The following is a 15,361-nucleotide window of genomic DNA, read 5'->3' on the forward strand; positions in this document are numbered from 1 at the left end:
TTGCGTCTGCCCATCGGAGTCGGACAAAGTCAGTCCAATCCAGAGCGTTCAGTCAAAGGGAACGGGGTCCACAGTTGCATTTCTGCCAGCCTGTCTATCAGCACTCTCGGGCTCCCTATTGATAATGTCGTTTGATATGTTCGTTTGATGTTCGCGTATTTCTGGACCAATTCATAGATAAGCTTTGCTATTGTCTGGAATTATCTACCAGCCCTAAACCCTATCGTGGCTCCAACAAATGATGTAGTAGTAAGTACTTCCACGTTGCTCTGTGGCGGGTTTAATATCCTCGATTTTACTTTCCACTTAGAAAGCTTAATTGAATAACTATCGAGTTCTATCCTTCCCACGTCAGCCTCACACGAGTAGTCTCACTACAGTTATCAAACCAAGCCGCGGGATATCTGGGGCTAAATGACGTCACCGTACTATATCGTAGGCAGCCAAGTTAAAAAACATCAAACGAACAAAAGACTAGACTGTAACTTTTGTGGGTCGCTCTTATTGCTTATAGCCTTATCGGGCCAACCTCCGTGCGATGAAGCACTATTTGGGCCTGACGGTTCACGTGGCTCCGTCTGGGCTGGGCCAGATTTAGTCCTGCCCAGTACTTTTAACCCTATAATACTATCATGACTACTAAAGAGACAGTCGGACACCTGAACTGGTGAGATCGACACTGCAACTTCCAATGGTATTCTCCGAATGCCCCCTTGTAAATGTAGGAACTGAGACTTGATTTTCAAAAAATAGTAACACAAAAAGTCATGTGAGGTTAGGCAGCCAAACCTCAGCCTCAGAAATGACTCAGGTTAGCCTGAGGCGGCAGATGAGGCTGAACATGTATAAATACGACTCCAGGATCACCACTCTCCTCATCGGGTTCTTGTACCAACTACCTACTTTTGTCAGCCGCTACACGCCGTGGGTGGCCGTGGGAAATTCTCCCCGCCCCTCGTCTTTCTCACCATGGAGCCTTCGTCATCGTTCGGGAAGTTCTTCTACTTCTCGTATTTTGCCGTCGGGTCTTATCTGGCGAAAAGTCTTCTGGATCAGGTGGGCAGCTTACCGCTCCATTTCTTGTATTCGACCGTCGAAGTACAATCACACGACGATGCCTACAACTACCTCCTGTTTTGGTTAACAAAGCAACGGTTTAATGAGAGCAAGAATCGCCTCATCGCCAGTACGTCCCTGAGTAGTGGCCTGGATTACTTCAGTGACGACTCCGACGATGGTGAGTTTGACGACATGCTGGACGCGGAAACCTCCACCGACACCGAATGGAAGGCATCGTTGTCGAACACGCGTCAGCTGCTGTGGTCGCCCTCCGAAGGCATCCACTATTTCAGGTATGGCGGTCGATGTCTGGCACTCACCCGGCAGATCGAGGAACGCGGGACCATGCTCTACACGCGCACTGATAAACTCCGCATCTCATGTCTCGGATGGGATGCGTCCATTTTGAAGCAATTGCTGCTGGAAGCTCGCGTAGAATATTCACAGAAAGAAAAGGGAAAGACGGTGATTTATCGCGGCGCGAAGAGATCCTACGACAATGACTTCTATTGGGCCCGTTCGACAGCGCGTCCCGCCAGGCCATTGTCCACCGTCATCCTGGACCACGAAGAGAAGACCGCTTTTATCCAAGACGTTCAGCAGTATCTCCACCCCAGCACTATGCGATGGTACAGCGACCGAGGCATCCCATACCGCCGAGGCTATCTGTTTTACGGCCCACCCGGCACGGGCAAGTCGAGTCTCGCCTTCGCGGCGGCAGGGTTCCTCGGATTGAACGTGTATATCCTGGACCTGAATGCCACTCAGCTCACCGAAGACGCGTTGGCACAGCTCTTCCAAGAGTTGCCCCGCCGATGTCTGGTGCTCCTGGAAGACATCGACACGAACGAAGTGACCAGTCGACGCAGTGATGAGTCAAAGAAGAAGCGAAAGGGAAACAACAAGATCTCGCTCTCGGCCTTGCTCAATACGATCGATGGCGTCGCAGCGCAGGAAGGCCGCGTGCTCGTCATGACCACCAATCACCAAGAGAATCTGGATCCAGCTCTCATTCGGCCGGGTCGGGTGGATTACCAGATCGAGTTCAAGCTGGCCAATCGCAACCTGATGATGCAGATGTTTCAGAACCTGTTTCGAGACGTTCTTCCGAGCATTGAATCACACCTGGAGGACAGCGAGACTGGCGTGCTGCTGCTCACTTCGACTGCCGAAAAGGTCCCTCTGCTCTCAGCCCCCGACCACGCCCTGAGCCGTCCTGAAAGTCCGGAAGTGGATATGGAGCAGCTGGCGGCCACCTTTGCCGAGAAGATCCCCGAGCTCATGTTCTCGCCGGCGGAGATCCAAGGCTATCTGCTGTGCCACAAAAGCTCCCCATTGGATGCCATCGCACATGTAGAATCCTGGGGGAAGAAGACACTGGAAGAGAAGAAAAAGAAGGATGCCGAAAGAGAGTCTCAGGAGGCCGACAATGATAGCGCAAAAGACAAGGCTAGGAAGGGGAAGAAGGGTAAGAAAGATAAGAAAGCAAAGGAGAGCAAGGACGAGACCGACGAAGAGAAGGAGGAATCCTCTAGTTCAGAGAGTGAATCGGACAAAGAATCATCAGACGAGGAGAACAAAGAACCAAATGGAATGTAATAATAATGAAGAAGGGCGTGGAGGGTCTCAATTCATATCAGGAGCAATAGTTGGCAAATACTACGAGTAGACCAATACAGCAGAGAGACAGTCATGTGAGAACCGTAAGAAATACCATTCCTTTTCATTCTTGAGTCCTAAATCTAGTCTTGTGCATCTACCATCACCATGGTATTCTTGATCATCGACCACCATTCAACTTCCCAGGGGCCTCTGAATGTTACTACTAGTAGTTCTGAACGGAAAAAAGCCTCGTTAGGGGCACAATACACCCTGGACCAAATTGGATTCTAACATATCAATACCAAGGCTTGGTCGCACGGACGGGCTTACGCAAGATCTCCGCCAAGGGTAAGGTGATATGGGCTGGCGGTCCTCACAGCCACGTTCATCAGGTTCATCAACCCAGGTGCAACAAATGATGCAAGCAAAAAGAGGAGCGCTGCGTTGGGCCAAGACGGGTTAGTGTCGATGCCTCAGGGTGGTAAGGCAACCCGCCAAGCGACACATCCATCTGCTTCGGGACTAACGCTACACGTGAGACTATACCGTTCCCTTTTAAGCATGCCACCGGGCACCAATCAGGAGACCTCCTGCTCATTTCCTCCCACTGATCTGCATTGTATCGTCGGCGCACAGCCCTACTGCCGAGAACTGGAGGAAAGGCGATCCGACAATGTAACTTTTAAAACTTCTCCGATAACGAGGCAATGCTGGCAGTCTGCATACGTCATGTAGACATGAGACTCAATCGTCTCTTAACTATAAGAAGAGGGCTATCAGATATGCATCTAGGCCGAACAATTTCAACTTGACCGGGTCCAACAGCCACATATTGGACATCATTATGCGTCTACTCCATTATGCTCTTCCCCTCGCTCCTCTCTGCACCCCTGGAGTATTGGCCCAATTTCTGGGTCCAAGCTTCCCGGCCCCTCGAGACCTCACCAGCGATTCTAGCCGCGTCGCCGCCAGCTGGAAGAAGCTAGACTCAACCCTAAAAGCGAGTCTTAGTCGTCGCAATGCAAGTGAGAATAGCGAATTATCCCAATTGAGAGATTTGACTTTCTCCGTTGGCATGTTCTCGACCCATGACCCCGTAGCCCAGCAGCATCTCCAAATTCACCACACTAGCGCCGAAGTCGCGAATTCCTCAGTGGGAATAAACAAGGTAGATGGAGATAGCATCTATCGGATGGCTAGTGTCTCGAAGCTTATTACGGTCCTTGCGGGTCTCTTAGAACTCGACAGCAGAGACTGGGACCGGCCACTCACCGACATCTTCCCCGAGATGGCGGATTTCGTCCACGAGAAGTCTACTGACTTTCAACCCGTGTATGACACTCAGTGGGATAAAATCACCCTCAACGCAATCGCGTCACAGATGGGAGGCATCCCCCGTGGGGGAAATTCGGACTTACTAGCTAGCTACGTTATCGCCAGAGCGTTGAACGCAACGGACCCGGCCGAAACGGATCCCACCTTTTTGGGTCTCCCCCCTCTGAACGAAAGCGACCTATCCCTCTGGCAAGCTTGCTGGGGGAGTAACCGACCCTTCTGTGCTGAAGTCCCTTATGCAGAAGCGGAGGCTAATGATTTTCCCGTCTTCCTCCCCTGGGGAAGCCCACAATATGCCAATAATGGATATATTTTACTAGGCATGGCAATTGCGAACCTCACCGGCAAGTCCATCGATCAAGTCTATCGGGAGAGCGTCTTCGAGCCTCTGGGGATGACCTCTTCTCTCAGTGACCCTCCGGCCGAGAATGACCCGAACCGTGCGCGCTCGGTCGTTGCAGGACCTGTCGAAGGATTTGCGATCGATGCCGGCGTTACTAAAGCCTCCGGTGGGTTGTTATCGACTACCAACGATCTCGCAAAGCTCGGCGTGGCCATTCTGAATTCCACACTGCTTCCGGCGGATCAGACCCGCAAGTGGATGAAGCCCGGTACCCATACCGCAGATCTGCGATACTCGGTGGGGAAGCCCTGGGAGATCTACCGCTACGTCCATCCAGCCTCGGGAATTGTCACGGATATCTACACTAAAATGGGCGACTCAGGCAACTACGGGGGCCTTCTGGCATTCTTCCCAGACTTTGACGCGGGATTCAGCGTCCTCGACGCAAGTTCCCTTACTACCCGGTCCGCATCGGCTACATACGTGATGGACTTAGTCATTGAGGCTGTTCTTCCAGCCTTGATGGATCAAGCCGCTCTAGAAGCCCAGAGCAACTATGTTGGAACGTACCGTTCCTCGAATGCCGGACTAAACTCGTCTTTGACTTTGGCGCTGAGTCCGCCGACGCGCCCCTCACCCGGTCTGGTAGTCACCTCCTGGATCAGCAACGGCACCGATATCATGCCATACTTAGCATCAATTCTCGGTGGCAAAGACACGAGACTAGTGCCTACCATTTCTGATGCTGGGGCCACTGGAAAGGTGGCGTTCCGCCCTTACACCCCAACAAGGGAAACAGCAGTTGGATCGCCGCAAAGACTCGTATCGCGACTGTACGATGTCAACGACCTGTATCTACTCGATAGTACAATCTACGGTGGCCAGAGCTTGTCACTGCTTGTGTTTGACATCGACAAGGATGGACGGGCTGCGGCGGTGACTCCTGCAGCGTTTCGGGCCACATTGGACAGGCAGTGAGACTGTGCATATCTCACAGCACATTGATATAATACATGGAAAGGGATTCGCCGCGCAGAAAGTGCCGGTGGGTTCTAACTACGAGGCAACTTCATGCTGTTAATATGTCTTTTTTTTTCACGTATATAGAACTTCTCTCGTTTTGTTCACCTCTATCACTTGAGATAACTATCTCCTCACTAATCCGGTCAATACAATCTTCTCAGAATATCTACTTTTGACTTCACATTCGCTAGCTAGACAACCCGGGCCGATAATCTTGGGCTCTAAATGGGGTTCATTTACTAGAACAACGGTATTATATTGACCTATCTAGGTTTATCTAAGACCAGGACTTACTGTAGGACAGCTGATATGACAACTATATCCGAATTGCTTTAAGATATAACCAGTAGTGCATATAACGTAGTTTTGTTGTTGTTAGTTCTCGCATTATTCATTATTTCTATGATGATGATGATCAGTGGTACTTGCAAGGAAATAGCTGCAGGACGTATTTCATTACCCTTGCCAATTGTCACCAAATGGCGCTCAAAGACTCGTACCGAGTCTCGACAAGATATAGCTTTTTTATAGCTGTCAAAGTTAACTTGCCATAGATGTTATAGAGTATAGTGTGATTAGTGTAAGCCATTAATCAAGTCTCTCTCTAGTTCGCCTTCAAAGCCAAACTCTCGTTGTCATCATTCTGCCTCAGCCCATCTAAAGAGATGAATATTGACATGAAGTAGCTCGCTACCCCATCCCCAGGTAGCTCCAGAGAGCCTTAGATTAAACGATTCACCCTCTAATTCTGTGGACGAAATTGTTGGTTCAGTATTATCCATCTCACCAGAGGCTCTGGTTTCATCATTTCCTGAGTGGTTGTCGGGAACAACACCCCCTTGTATGCTGTCCCGGCTGGACGAGTTGACACTATTGCTATCACTGGGAGGATATTTGCAGCGGTCGACGTCCTTCGATATCAACCAGTTCATAACGTCCCGTCCAGTTAATCTGCGCGTTGTCACGAACATTACATCTAAGTCAAGGGTATGTAGCTTGGTTTCGAAACACCAGGGGAGTAATTTGTCTTCGAGATGACAATCCTCCAGTGCAAAGTTGCTCAGAGCTAACTTTCGAAGGCATGGAAACGATGCTCCAAGCATGGATGATAGAAAATGTTCTTGCTTGTAGACCCGTAGTTGGAGCGTCTCAAGACGTCCGGTATAAAATCCTTCATGCCAATCATGTAGCTGGCTACTATCATTTGTATTATCGAATGACAGCGATAGCTTTCTGAGGAAGCGGAGGTGTGGCAAGAACATCTCTTTCTGTTCGTCACTGTCCAAGTAGGCTCGGAGGTCCATCCCGTTGAATGGTCGACGGGATGATGTGGGAGGTGGCGGTGCATCAATACAGTAGGACTGTAGCTGTATATCCCAACGACAGCCGTATTTCAGAAATATGAGATGAGCGCGATCACTGTCGTGTCGAATGGCTTGGAGAAACGCAACAAGCTTGGCTTCTGCGTCTGGATCTTGTATACAAGACCTGGAACAGCAATCAAGATAATTGTAAACATTTTCCTCTACCGGACCCATCTGTAGCATCCGCCATTGGCGCATAGCAGGAGATTCAAAGCATGGGCCATGTGGTCTCGTTGGTGGTAGTTGACGGGTGGCTGACTGGCACCTATGGGGTATCGTCATCCATCTTGACATCAGCTCGGTGATGGTAATATGTTTCAGTCGCGGGAAAAGCGGGAGTGTCTGGTACAGACCTCCTAGATCCATTCCCTCTTCCCAACCTATGTTATAGTCTCGAATGATGCGGCCGATGTCGTAAGGATTCTTGGAGTGACGAGCACCAATTGCTGCACGTCTCTTTATTTCCATGGAGACATCCCACACCAATTCCTCGACACATGGCGCAATTCGAGGATGCTGGGACATCCAACCCAGTACCCATAAGTCCATCCTATTGAATGAGATATACACACGGCTGAAGAGATGGGAAAGAGGTGAAACAACTAAGTCATCAAAGTCTTTACACGTCAAGCGGAGGCACTTGAGAGAATACCGCGTGAGATGCTTGAATATACTCTTTGCACACTCAGGAATCCGAAAGACGGCGATAACCTTGTCTGGGTCTGGGACATTCATGATGAACAACTAGAAGTAAATTGTGACTCGATGGAGAATATAAGTGAAGGCCATGGGGTTTGTTTGAAGAATCTGGGGTTTATAAGATAAGAACTGCCTTTATTAGGGCTTTCGCGGATTCCTTGGGCAGCAAGGGGATAATTTGGTTTAGGCAGACTAGGCGCCCGTCGAGTCTTCCAAGCTATTCAACCTGCAATGCTCCTCATTGCTAATTGAATAGTTACCTTTGCATTAAATGACATCTCTCACTGCCGATATGTATCTAGACATTGCTTTGATTTTAGTCTTGTTTTCTGAAATGTGACATGAATTCCTTAGGGTTTTTTTCAATCTCCTATTTAGGGTAGAAGACTTATGAAAAGTCAGATTACTTATCTCAAGAGGGCGCGTATTGACAAGCTCTCTGTTTCCTATCCATTCTATTCTTCATTTATTTTTGAACTTCTCCAATTAGTCGAAAAGATTTCTTGAAATCATGACGTTCAGCAACATCGTTGGTCGAAAATTCTCTGAATATAATTCAACGAAAGACAAGTTGGGTGGAACAATCTTCAGACTCGGATAAGATTTATTTATACGATGGAAGAAGAACTGTTCAACATCCATTCAGCTTAAATACAGTAAGGTCCAAACCCCATCCAAGTTGGCACAGGCGAGAAGAAATGTTTCCAAATCCTATTTCGAGAACTTTATGCAATCACGTTCTGGTCTAGACCGGACTGCTATCGAACTTTGTCGAGAAATCAGTCCCAACCTATCCTGATAACAAAATCAACAGGGTAGCTATACATACCTAGTCATCTAGGTTTATTTTCGTTTTAAGACAGCCCAGCTCCACATGCCATCGAGTTTGGTGCAACTAGAAACACCACCGCCTGGGAAGAGATACTCTCCTGCACAGTTCTTATCTTTGTAGAAAATTATCCCAACGTCTTCACCCTCTGCCTTGAAGTCGGCAGACCACCAATTGTCCTCAAGCTTTTGGCAGCTAGTTCCTCTGTTATGGTCACCCATTGACCCAGGGGCCCAACCGGTGCATTGTTTGTTATTGTAGAATGTGACGAACCAAGCTGAGCTCAGCGGGGCAGAGGAGAGAAGAATAACACTTAGAGAAGAAAGGAGCTTCATGGTGGTGTGATGGACAATGAATTTAGGTCTGGATATAAGGTAGATGAGTTTGAGAATAGAAGTAGACGTCTCCTTTGGGGCAGATCACAGTCACCTTATATCTTGCGTCTGGAGATTGGATTTTCCGGCACGGTACTATTGTTAGACGCCCAAGCGGTGTTGGGTGAATTCTTGTTGTGTTCTAGTATGACTATAGCCTATATCTTTGAGTGGACCCTCTAAGCTGTCATTTGCTATGACTTTCAGTCTAATGCAGGATTACAGTAGATGAATGTCCAGCTGATTGGGGTCCATATCTCAGCACTGCCCTTGTCTCACATGTAGTGCCTGCTGAATAGACATCATCCTAAGTATTATTGTTGTAGATTAAGCCAGTACGAATTTCCGTCCCACACCAGGAAAAAGCTGACCTCAATTTACCGGAGATCATTGCCATTGGAATGGTCACTTGATGGAATCAGGATTCATCGCTTGCCTACAAACAAGTCAGAATCACTGAAGAGAGTGACAAAGCCCTAACCTATGTAACCTCGGCATAACAGTGACTAGAGTGATACAGGGTCTTCGCTTAACTCAACTCAAACCTGTCGGATAACAGACTTGGAAGTCTTTACCCGCACTAGACTTGAGGTGCTGGCTGGACTTGGGTTTGGTGTAAATCTTGGTAAGATACGGCATCATCATTGGCAGGCCGATCACCTGTAAATGACATGGCTTCTTGGAACTGCTGGAAGCCTAGTGGTTTCTACTACTGCGATTGGATTTCTTTGCATATGCCCTTGCTCGTTCGTTCACTACTAGCACGTTCGGTTTGGTCGTATCCATTTACTACATTATCTTGGCAATTAATCCTTCGCTGCAGAGTCAAAACGAAGGCCGGCTGCTAAGCCATGATTAGACAATGATTGTCTGCGACGTTCACGTCCTATTGGCTAACTAGGATACTTTCTTGAGAGAACTCAATATCACCTTCGGTACCTAGATTTATCGCCAGTACCCGAGGAGTCCAGGTCCCCGCAAATGTGGAGTCCTTGTGAGATTTATACTACTAACTAGTAGTACTACTAGGACGAGTAGTTGTACTATGCTCAAAGAAGAAACATGCGAAGCCAATCATTTGTCCAGGCCCCTTTATCTGGTTTTGGACTAGCTCCCTCAGATTAATTTATTTTGTGAGTATACTATAGATATGTACTTATTACTACTACTACTACTACTACTACTACTACTACTACTACTACTACTACTACTACTACTAACTATTAACTATAATCTATAATAATCCACGGGTGTTTAATTAGTGCTTACTTCGCGAAATTGGAATTCTCCCCGGCTCGTTTAGTCTTGAATTTCTCAGCCGCGGATGCAATTCTTGAACCAGGCTCATGACAATCTCGCATTGCAATGCCATCCCTCTGAAGAGATCCCGAGGATCACACGTATGAGAACCATCGCCTATAGCGAGTAATGCTGGAATACCCCCTTTCCCTGCAGCCTCAATCGAAATATTCGTAAAGCTGCGGGACACATTAAAAAGAACACCTTTATATGACGAAAGACCTCAATGGTGCAAATGATGCGAGGAAGACAGTCTAGTAGGTGCTTGTGTTGGTTATGGATGGGAACGAATAAACGTAACAGCTCTCTGCAGCTGGAGTCGGATAAGGGTTAATCCAGGTGCTTCCATTGGATAAAGTACAGCTTGTAAAACCAAACCCCAAGCCTAGTAATTCAATCCAAAACATTATCCCATAACAATATATTTATGCGCAGATACAGCAATTATGCATAGTGCACCATCCTACTGCAACCATCTCATCATCGTCTGCTGTCATGCCATATACCTTGGTGGACCAACACACGGTATCTCTGAGGATGAATGGTAAGTCTCTACTCTACGGCTTTCTATCTCGTACCGCAAGGGTAATTGGTTTTGATTCATGCTACCATTATGCTCCATTCCCACCTACACTTCCGAGTACAAGTGTATATATACATACTACAACGTATAGACATACCTAACAACAGAAAAACACAAATAGGCTCATAGAACCTTTTCAAAAGGGAGAAACCCCTACATTTACAGCTCACGTAAAAGCTGGTCTAGAAACTTTGGCAAATGATCCGGCTGCGTTGCTTGTTTTTTCGGGGTATAGATGACTTTTCTAACTGCTTGAGTCACCCTAATTTTATATATCGGGTTGGGGTATGGAACACCACTAACGATTTATTATATCAGAGGCGCAACAAAGAAAAACCATACGAGCTTAACAGAAGGAGAATCTTACCTGGTAAGCCAACCGCCTAAAATATATCCATGGACAAATGAAAAAAAAAAATAAAAATAAAAAATAAAGAAGACACAATATCTAAAACTAACCCACACACAGACCCTCGCCCAAGAAAACAACTACTTCTCCTACAACATCCCGCCCGCCCAAATCATACCCGAAACACACGCTACCGATTCCTACCAGAACGTGCTGTTCTCTCTACTCCGGTTTAAACTCTATACGGGCGTTTACCCGTCACGGGTGACGGTCGTGACGCACGAATTCAAGCGGAGACGGTTTATGGAGTATCACTTCCCCGCGATTGGGTTGGTTTCGGTTGTGCCGGGGTCTGGAGATGAGGGTAAAGTCGCTGTTGTTGGGATTAATCCGCCCGAAGAGGTGACGCCTGAAGCTTCTTTGGTTGAAGGGGAGGAGAAGAGGGGGATTGGCTTGTGGATGAGAGATCGGTATGGGGTTTTGGGAGAGTTGAAGGAGAAGAGAGTTAAGAGGGGGTGGTTGGAAGGTATGGAGGAGGGCCTTTTTGTTAATGTGGGATTAGAAGATGTGGTTGAGGAGCTGGTGCGGTGGAATGGGGGTATGAGCGGGAATGAGTGGTTTTCGAGGATGGGAGAGTTGCCTTGGTATTAGTATTGGCGGGATCATATGGGATCAGGGTATTGATAACCTGAGAGTTTAGATATTTGGCAATTTTATAGAAGTTTTGGAACCATGTTAGTGATGCATATTCATTAGTCGTTACTGATATGCTGCCGATGATAAAACACGAAACACAAGTAGCACCGAAATATGCAGAAGTGAGCCTATCGTCTTCCATCCTGAACGCCTTCCGAAAACACCGCAACCGATAGTAGGGAAGTCTAGTCAGCAAGGCGATAACTGACCAATGTCTCTACACGATGGTTGTTCGTGCTGAAACTCCTGAGCTGGACCTTCTCTGCGTTCTTGATCTCCTTGGCGTCACTATCACCCCATTCGACCGGTACCTCTGAGTCGGCGTCGGCGTACACGAGGACGTTAAATGTGCAGTCCCCGTCGAGGACAGGGAGGAAGGTGACCGAAGCGGTAATCTGGCGGAAAATTGCCTGAATTTCTTCTTGAATCTCTTTTTCTGTTTTCTCAACCGGGGCTTGAGGGTCGGCGTTCCTACAAGGAATTAGCTGATGTATGGATGTTACGGATAAAAATGGCATACTCTGGGCCAGCATTTTCTTTGTCACCGGAAGCCTGGGACTTTGTATTCTTGCTGCGTTTCCCGAATATTTCGACCTACAATCGTCCGTTAGCCCCCGAAATCTGTACCCACCACATGGGCGAGTCTCTTACATCGAATTGCCATCTCTCCACGTGCTCCCCAGTTTCCTTGTCTGTGATGACTACAACAAGCTTGGAGATCTTGCCTCCCATCATCCACTTATTCAACTGCGACATGATCTTCTTGATGTAGGCCTTGACCTGGTCGTCGGATGTAACTGGGTCCGTCAGCGGATGCACAGAATAAGAAACGTCGGGTCAACGAACTGAGCATGTTGAGGCCATATTTCTTGACACTGTAATGAGTTAGACACAAATAATCCAATCACTGACTATCGAGAAACTTACGTTGTGAAGTCTTCTGGAGGATATACGCCTCGTTGGAAGCTGGAGGTCAGGGTCAGTGGACATGGCCTAATATGATTCACCTGAAGAGCGAGCTTACAGGATAGAGTTGATAGAATATTCAAACTAATGATATTAGTATGTTTGGCGGACGAGAAATAGGCGGGAGTCTTACGAATTCTGCCACAAGCTTGGACGACCCTACGTAGGGATGAGCTCCTGATCTTCCTTATAAACTAACTGCTCGTGTTTGATCCTCACCTTTCAGGGACAATTTGTGAACCTTAGACTTGTCTTTCGTGGCTGACATGGTGATTAATTTGACGGCAGTGAATAGATTCGTGAGGTGAAGGCGTTGTTGTTCCTGGCGAGAGAGGTGGTGGAAAAAGAGAGGGAGCGTTTGTTTACTCCGATAGTCGCCGGAGCAATTCATTCTAATTCGATACGTCGAAATCGACCGCCTGCCAATCGTCTTCTCCGCAGAGCCGCACTTTTTTTGCCCGCAAAAACTGGAACTTCCAATTGATGCCCACTGTCAGCGTGCGAGACATTTAATTCGACAAGAGACAATTCCCATGCCATTGCAGACCTCCCAATGCGAGGATGCCTGCAGTTAGCCAGATGGCTGAGCGCAGGGCCGAGATGCCCGGCGGCGAGCCTTCCCAAGGCGCCATCCGGCCTCTATAATACCATCCGGTCTTTCACTAATTCCGCCCAGTTGGCATCGCGAGCCAGAGCAGCGGCGAGCAAACCCGCCTCCGATCTGGAAGCCAGAATCGCGCAGATCCCGATCGACCGATACCGTAACTTCTGTATCGTCGCGCACGTTGACCATGGGAAGAGTACCCTCTCCGACCGGCTGCTCGAACTCACGGGCACCATCCAGCCGGGATCGAACAAACAAGTGTTAGACAAACTCGATGTCGAACGGGAACGAGGTATCACTGTGAAGGCACAAACATGTACGATGATATACAACCATAACGGAGAGGATTATCTGTTGCATCTTGTTGATACACCGGGACATGTGGATTTCCGTGCAGAGGTTTCGCGCAGTTATGCTAGTTGCGGAGGAGCATTGCTTCTGGTGGATGCCAGCCAGGGTATCCAGGCACAGACTGTCGCAAATTTCTATCTCGCTTTCGCGCAGGGCTTAGAGTTGATCCCCGTCATCAACAAAGTAGACTTGCCATCGGCCGAACCGGAGAAAGCTCTCCAACAGATGAAAACGTCGTTTGAACTGGACACAGAAAACGCGGTGATGGTTTCTGCTAAAACGGGCCTGAATGTTGAGAAATTGCTTCCTACTGTGGTAGAGAAGATCCCTGCGTATGTATACCATTCTTAACCACTACCGTAACTCCGTGCTGATTGTACAATAGGCCTGTAGGTGATACTCAGAAACCCCTACGAATGTTACTCGTCGACTCCTGGTATGATTCCTACAAGGGTGTCATCTGTTTGGTTCGAATCTTCGATGGCGAAGTCCGGGCAGGAGACCAGCTTGTCTCGTTCGCAACGGGCATTAAGTATTATGTCGGTGAAGTCGGCATCATGTACCCCACCGAGACCTCACAGACCGTTCTGCGAGCGGGCCAAGTCGGTTATATCTTCTTCAACCCCGGTATGAAACGGAGCCAGGAAGCTAAGGTTGGCGATACTTATACCAAAGTTGGTTCTGAGAAAGCTGTGGAGCCTCTTCCTGGTTTCGAAGAACCCAAGTCTATGGTTTTCGTAGCTGCCTATCCTGTGGATGCGGACCATTTCGAGCACCTGGAGGATAGCATCAACCAGCTTATGCTCAATGACAGAAGCATCACAGTGCAAAAGGAATCCTCCGAAGCTTTGGGTGCAGGTTTCAGACTGGGATTCCTTGGGACTCTCCACTGTTCCGTTTTCGAGGATCGTTTGCGCCAGGAGCACGGTGCCAGCATCATCATCACGCCTCCTTCCGTGCCAGTAAAGGTAATATGGAAAGATGGCCACGAAGAGATTGTTACGAGCCCCGCTCGCTTTCCCGAGGAGGATGATCTGCGATCTAAGGTAGCGGAGATCCATGAGCCTTACGTGCTTGCCACCCTAACTTTCCCCGATGAGTACCTTGGAAAAGCGATCGAATTGTGTGAAGCGAACCGAGGCGTACAGAAAAGCCTTGAGTACTTTACGTCGACTCAAGTCATTCTCAAGTATGAACTGCCTCTGGCACAGTTGGTCGACGATTTCTTCGGCAAGCTCAAAGGGTCTACCAAAGGTTACGCTACTCTAGACTATGAGGAGTCTGCTTGGCAGCCAAGCAACATCGTGAAACTACAACTGTTGGTTAATAAAGCCCCGGTGGATGCTGTGGCCCGAGTCGTCCACTATAGCCAAATCGAACGACTGGGGAGGAAATGGGTGACAAAATTCAAGCAGCACGTCGATCGACAGCTCTTTGAGGTGGTCATCCAAGCTGCTGTCGGACGCAAAGTCATTGCAAGAGAGACCGTCAAGCCGTATCGGAAAGACGTCCTGGCCAAGCTCCATGCAAGTGATGTCAGTCGACGGAGGAAGCTCCTGGAGAAACAGAAAGAAGGCCGGAAGAGGCTCAGGGCTGTCGGTAACGTGGTGATTGAACAAAAAGCGTTCCAAAATTTCTTGTCGAAATAGATCGCATCGGGAAAGACTGTACATTACGACCCATTGTATTATACCTCTTCAGACTATTTTATTTATACACAGTATCTCTGGATCTTCCAGCTCAGCATTTAATATGATTGCCCGTTTTGGAATCCTTGAGCATTGAATGTTTACGTAAGCGGTGTAGCACAACACTGATTGATGCTGATTGGACGGTGCAGCGGAGGGGCCTGCGGAAGCTTTCAATTTGGCCGCAGAAAAGTTTC

At 48.1% G+C, this 15,361-nt stretch overlaps 7 protein-coding genes across 7 annotated transcripts; 4 read left to right on the top strand and 3 right to left on the bottom strand.

Annotated features, from left to right (window-relative positions):
• Nucleotides 1-674: 674 nt before the first annotated feature.
• BDV38DRAFT_51371 (BCS1 and AAA domain-containing protein) lies at nucleotides 675-2,804 on the top strand. The gene has a single exon (XM_032063462.1). The coding sequence runs from the start codon at nucleotides 970-972 to the stop codon at nucleotides 2,656-2,658; it is 1,689 nt and encodes a 562-aa protein (XP_031915452.1). The 5' UTR covers nucleotides 675-969; the 3' UTR covers nucleotides 2,659-2,804.
• Nucleotide 2,805: 1 nt separating this feature from the next.
• BDV38DRAFT_51369 (serine hydrolase domain-containing protein) lies at nucleotides 2,806-5,474 on the top strand. Its single transcript, XM_032063461.1, has one exon. It carries the CDS (start codon nucleotides 3,506-3,508, stop codon nucleotides 5,315-5,317), a length of 1,812 nt encoding a protein of 603 aa, XP_031915453.1. The 5' UTR covers nucleotides 2,806-3,505; the 3' UTR covers nucleotides 5,318-5,474.
• A 526-nt stretch (nucleotides 5,475-6,000) lies between these two features.
• On the bottom strand, nucleotides 6,001-7,461 carry BDV38DRAFT_281159 (uncharacterized protein; the record flags this gene model as incomplete). The annotated part of the gene is made up of 1 exon (XM_032059477.1): nucleotides 6,001-7,461. One exon carries the CDS (start codon nucleotides 7,459-7,461, stop codon nucleotides 6,001-6,003), a length of 1,461 nt encoding a protein of 486 aa, XP_031915454.1.
• Nucleotides 7,462-8,268: 807 nt separating this feature from the next.
• On the bottom strand, nucleotides 8,269-8,589 carry BDV38DRAFT_281160 (uncharacterized protein; the record flags this gene model as incomplete). Its single annotated transcript, XM_032059478.1, has 1 exon — nucleotides 8,269-8,589. The coding sequence occupies one exon, from the start codon at nucleotides 8,587-8,589 to the stop codon at nucleotides 8,269-8,271; it is 321 nt and encodes a 106-aa protein (XP_031915455.1).
• A 1,784-nt stretch (nucleotides 8,590-10,373) lies between these two features.
• Nucleotides 10,374-11,510, top strand: BDV38DRAFT_281161 (DUF218 domain protein; the record flags this gene model as incomplete). The annotated part of the gene is made up of 4 exons (XM_032059479.1): nucleotides 10,374-10,471; nucleotides 10,632-10,739; nucleotides 10,829-10,880; nucleotides 10,980-11,510. The coding sequence occupies 4 exons, from the start codon at nucleotides 10,374-10,376 to the stop codon at nucleotides 11,508-11,510; spliced, it is 789 nt and encodes a 262-aa protein (XP_031915456.1).
• Nucleotides 11,511-11,565: 55 nt separating this feature from the next.
• On the bottom strand, nucleotides 11,566-12,869 carry BDV38DRAFT_51383 (spindle checkpoint protein MAD2). Its single transcript, XM_032063463.1, has 8 exons — nucleotides 12,741-12,869; nucleotides 12,655-12,680; nucleotides 12,580-12,605; nucleotides 12,483-12,521; nucleotides 12,402-12,430; nucleotides 12,207-12,352; nucleotides 12,076-12,149; nucleotides 11,566-12,026 (listed from the first exon to the last, which is right to left on the bottom strand). The coding sequence occupies exons 1-8, from the start codon at nucleotides 12,787-12,789 to the stop codon at nucleotides 11,741-11,743; spliced, it is 675 nt and encodes a 224-aa protein (XP_031915457.1). The 5' UTR covers nucleotides 12,790-12,869; the 3' UTR covers nucleotides 11,566-11,740.
• A 101-nt stretch (nucleotides 12,870-12,970) lies between these two features.
• BDV38DRAFT_242589 (GTPase GUF1) lies at nucleotides 12,971-15,347 on the top strand. Its single transcript, XM_032054114.1, has 2 exons — nucleotides 12,971-13,808; nucleotides 13,862-15,347. The coding sequence occupies exons 1-2, from the start codon at nucleotides 13,075-13,077 to the stop codon at nucleotides 15,123-15,125; spliced, it is 1,998 nt and encodes a 665-aa protein (XP_031915458.1). The 5' UTR covers nucleotides 12,971-13,074; the 3' UTR covers nucleotides 15,126-15,347.
• The last annotated feature ends 14 nt before the right edge of the window (nucleotides 15,348-15,361 follow it).

The sequence above is a fragment of the Aspergillus pseudotamarii genome, assembly GCF_009193445.1.
Source record: "Aspergillus pseudotamarii strain CBS 117625 unplaced genomic scaffold BDV38scaffold_16, whole genome shotgun sequence".
Lineage (NCBI taxonomy): Eukaryota > Fungi > Ascomycota > Eurotiomycetes > Eurotiales > Aspergillaceae > Aspergillus > Aspergillus pseudotamarii.